The sequence below is a fragment of the Trachymyrmex cornetzi genome, unplaced genomic scaffold (assembly GCF_001594075.2).
Source record: "Trachymyrmex cornetzi isolate Tcor2-1 unplaced genomic scaffold, Tcor1.1 scaffold16, whole genome shotgun sequence".
Taxonomy (NCBI): domain Eukaryota; kingdom Metazoa; phylum Arthropoda; class Insecta; order Hymenoptera; family Formicidae; genus Trachymyrmex; species Trachymyrmex cornetzi.
In genome coordinates this window covers 4,608,886-4,613,915 of record NW_017296201.1, presented here as the reverse complement: position 1 = coordinate 4,613,915, position 5,030 = coordinate 4,608,886, and the positions used below count along the sequence as shown (strand labels likewise).

The following is a 5,030-nucleotide window of genomic DNA, read 5'->3' as shown; positions in this document are numbered from 1 at the left end:
AATAAAAAATTTATTTCTTATTATATAAATTTCAAATGTAGCGCAATATTTATATATTATTATGTATAGTTATTATTTATTATAAAATAATTCGAGAAAAAGTATATATATTATATATTTAGAAAAACCAATTCTTAATATTTTAAACTTTTTTAGATACACATATATTTTCAAAACATATTTTTACTTATTCTCCTTCGTACTTATCTCAATAATGAAAATAGATAAAATTTTTTATTCTAAATTTGTATGACAAAAATTTCTTATTTTATAAATTGTCTTAGCCTTAAATATTTCGTATCTTCTAGTTTATTAATTGGGCCATAATATAGGTAATAACCATCTAATATTGTTCTACGTTAATATTTATATTAATGCTTATTTTATGTTTAGTATGGATTAATGTCAAAGTAATGTAAAATTTCGAGTCTATATACAAATATTACCAACTTTCATTTAAAACCTTCTCTGATCTTTTCTTGAGTGTCTCATGCTTTTCAGGTCCATATTTAACTGCTTTATCGAGTGTCTTATGAAATATCTTATTTAAAAACTCTCTTACAAATCCTAACTTCATGGCGTAGCGAAGTATAAAACTGAAATTATAAACAGAAATCATTATAAATATTATTATTATGGGTGTAAACTTAAATAAGATAAGAGATAAAAATATATTAAAATTTTATGTATATATAATACTTTAATTTGTTATGGGTCTATCTTATAAATAAACTGAACTCGATATAATACTTTGCGATCGCATTATATCGAGTTCAAATTCTTTAGAAACTTAAATTTATGTACAATTATATTCAGAAAATAATATTTTTTATCTCAAAAAATAAATTTTTTTAACAAAGTATTAAAAATTTTTTGATTTACGTCAACTTAATTGATGAAATGAAGTTGAGGCTGAAATATTTCATCTTTACTGATTTATAAGAAATAGTTTGGATCGTAAAGTTTGTATTATCAATAATACAGAATTATTCAAAATCATTTTTATGAATTTATGCGAACAGTGCATTTAATAGACGACAATTATGACCATACCGATAAAAAGCGAAGAAACTTTTAAAGTTTTGTTTCAAATCTCTCGTCACATATTCAATAACTTAATTAAACCTTACAATGTTAGAAATCGCTTCAAAATCTCTGAAAAAAAATTAACAAATAGTATTTGAACAATTCGGTCATTTGGTCAGTGCAATTGGTCAACTCTTTCTTTGTCTGAAATCTCTAGCATCGTAAAACGATTTCTATCATTGTAGACACAAGGTTTTACACAAACACACATAAACTAAAAAACTTTAAACAGTTACGCTATAAGTATTTCTATAAGGGCTATCACACATGAAATGCATAACAAAGCATAAGCATAACATAAGGCCGCTAAACCAATGAGCATCTTATGTAAATCAATATGGCGACATTATGCTAGATGCTCATTGGTCCAGCAGTCTTATGTTATGCTTATGCTCTGTTATGCATTTCATGTGCGATAGCCTTAACTCTGTGTTAAATGTATTGCATTGAAAAAATATATAAAATTTTGATAAATCATTTGTTTAAAACGAAGAATCATTAATTGATTTAACTAATATTTCTTTTAATGAGAAAATATTTACTGTAAGTAAATGTTTAATTGGCACTATTTTAATAAATATTTATTAAAATTTAGTATATTTTTTCTTAGTATACGCATAAAAAAGTCAGGAAAATTCCAATAATCATTTTGAATAATCTTGTATAATCGGATTCTCGATTTCTATAAACATTAGAGGATTCTTGTGTATTATACATTTGTGCTCATCTAGCTTGTAATACTTACCGTAAAACCATAAGATTAAATCGTTGAAAATAAGTGAGCGTACTTCGTAAACATGGCATATCGATGTTCAGTAAGTCGGTGATGAACAATAGTAACATTTCAAATGTTAAATTATTAAGATAATCATGCAAGTAACTCGTACTTTCCGTAATGCATCTTAACATATGTTCCCATTCGGGTGTTACATCCCGCAAATAGAATTTTAGCCAAGTTTCAACAAGGTCGTGCGATCTCTGCTTAATTTCTTTCAGACTGCCGCGACAGAAATTGTATCTAAGACATTTATTTCCATCAAATACAAAATTCCAACGAGACGTGGATGACAAGTAAGAAAAATATTGGAGGGAAAAAGTTTATTGTATGAATATGCAGATATATAAAATTAAGATGTAAGAGATAGATCGGAAGCAACAGTTTGCATTGAATAAAATTATATTTTTAGATTGTTTGAATTTTAAGATTAAATTTAGAGTTAAAATAAATTTAGTGTTTAAATTTATTAAGAAAAAATGTTATAAATCTAAAAGAAGAATCGGAAAGTTACCGTTATTAATCAAACGTACAATAAACAGTCTTATTATTAATGCATCAGATTTAGCTCGTCATTAATTTATATATCAATACTTACTGGTCTTCCATACCAAGAAGATATCCTATACCTTTCCATGTATGACAAAAGGCTTCCATATCTTCATCACTAGCATAAATGCCGAATTGGTGAGGGTACAACAAAACCGTCCCCATGAAAGCGAATTGCGTCATTGCCATATCAGCTTGATTTAATCCTGTGAATGTGGGCGCCAAATGAAGAAAATCGTTTTCTACTACCAATGAAGAAAGATCTTTTAAAATTGTTTTTCTGCTCGGACACCATGGATTTTGAATTTCACTGGCTCTGTCGAATTCCTCAGTGTCTTGTTCGCAAAATTTTAATCGCGCCGCACGGTGTATTTTACGCACGGTTTGTATGCTGTTATAAGCTTGCGTTCCCTTAATCCACGGATTTCCCGTCATCCAAATTCTTCCACGACAAATCGAGGACAAATATCTTAAACAATAATCGATAATTTATTGACGAATGCTTGATTTGTACTAAAAAGATGCTGGATACAACTAACTCTATTAATTGTTTCTTACTAATTGTTTTAATCATTATTTCATATATCATCAAAGTCGAGAAATGATGGGTTCATTTATGTTGGGTGTTCACACACTGTAAGTTTTATTTTATCGTTATCGTTTATTATATGTAAAACAAAGATAGGATAATGCTTACAATGTGTGAATATAAAAAACGAACGTATCCAATATGTTGCTATATGAATATTCAAAAATACTTTTTGCTCTTAATTTTAATAAGAATAATTAGTATTAATTACTACAATTTATAACTGTTAATTTTAAATTCGAGCAAGGACTATTTTTAAGTCGACTCAATATTCATCTATTGAACCTTATTTCAACGTTTAAAGATTGGTTTTCAGTTCTTTAGCAGAAATGCGACTATAAATACAGATTTAAAAAATTTTTTCGAAATTGTCATGTACCTTTTGAACGCTAAATATGGCGTGTGAGATTTTTGGGTGAAGATTAACGGTTTAAGACCATCTATAGAAGAGAATAACAAGAAAGCCGATAATAAGTTAGCGAAAAAAATCGAGAAAATATGATCTCGTGCGAACTTTTGACCTCTCTGGAACTTTTCCATATCTAACCAGAACGGCTTGTCCGTTGAATTTCCACAATCTCCCCGACGCCCTGCGGCTGGCATCAAAAATAATAAGGAATCTGGTACATTTGGGACATATGTTTTTATGTTATCTAACATATGTTCATATTGTTCTTTATCCGTCCATTTGTCATAATCTTTCGGTTTCACAAAATTTCGATCGACAATATGCTTCAGATGCTTCGTACAATATTTATATTGTTTAACGGCGTGCTTTGCCTCTACAAATTCATAGTACTCATTTTTGATTGCATCTTTTGCAAATTCATTTATGTCATCATTACATTGATTTTTTGCACTTGATATGGTTGCTTTCACAATATTCTGAATATTATCATGTGTTTCGCGGTCTGACTTGTCATCATTTATAATTTCCGTTTGTGTCGATTCTACCCACCCAATGTGGTCATCTATCATTTCCATTTTTTTACTTTTCTTCAATAATTACTCTTTAGTATCCGATAGTAATTACTTCGAAGAAGTTATTCTGTAATGTAAATAACATTAATATATAAAACAGGACAGAAAAAATTAAGTAATTATTATTAATATATATATATATTTTTTAAATGTGTGATAAAATTGTGTGATTAAAAGTGTAATATATATAATAATTGTAAGTGTATCTTCGCCACTCGACCGCGCGCCAACTTCCCTCACTCCGCCCGGTGCGCTGCCTCGCTCGTGTTCCTCAACTTTCCAATGATTATAAACAAACTTTTTCGGCAGCAAAGATCCGAGAATTTTTTAACAGCAAATTAAATTCTTCCTTGACAAATTGATGCCAGACGGAACTCTTAATCTTAAAAATTAGAGTTACTGATTTTTTGAAAAAAAATTGTTTTCTCGGCTCCTAATAATCGGGGGGTAATATTTTTGTTTTAAATTCATAGAAAAATGTCAGCTGTCGAATGTTTTACACGGCTATTTGATATAATGCAAAGGAATTATTTCATTTTTTTATATGATAAAAAAGATATTTACTTTTCAAAGTCGTTTTATAATAGTTTAACTGCAAAAAATCGTTACAAAAAAATTGTTACTAATTGTGAGTATCAAACAATGAAAATATCTAATTAACAGAAAAAAAAATCCTGGATATTCACCATGATTCGATTACAATGGTTACTGCCAAATATAGAAATATCGCTGATACTGCCATTGAGTAAACCAAATTAGGCTGCGTTCCGTTTCACGCATGATGCGCATAATGCATCATTTATCCTTGTTTAACATTCAGTGAATAACAAGGATAAATAATGCAGCATGCGCATCATGCGTGAAACGCAGCCTTAATTAATCCTTCTTATGAAAGGTTAATCCGGATTCTAAAGTATAAAATTGAATTATATAATAATAATCATGTATAAAACTAATCACCAACAAAGTGTGTGACATATATAATATGTGTATGGTATAAAAATCGGTAATATAAATAAAACAAAGTTCAAAGAAATATAAAAGAATGCG

At 28.7% G+C, this 5,030-nt stretch overlaps 1 protein-coding gene across 1 annotated transcript; it reads right to left on the bottom strand.

The window, feature by feature from the left end:
- Nucleotides 1–442: 442 nt before the first annotated feature.
- Nucleotides 443–3,977, bottom strand: LOC108758566 (uncharacterized). The gene is made up of 4 exons (XM_018503567.1): nt 3,379–3,977; nt 2,460–2,879; nt 1,832–2,104; nt 443–596 (listed from the first exon to the last, which is right to left on the bottom strand). Exons 1-4 carry the CDS (start codon nt 3,975–3,977, stop codon nt 443–445), a joined length of 1,446 nt encoding a protein of 481 aa, XP_018359069.1.
- Between the last annotated feature and the right edge of the window lie 1,053 nt (nt 3,978–5,030).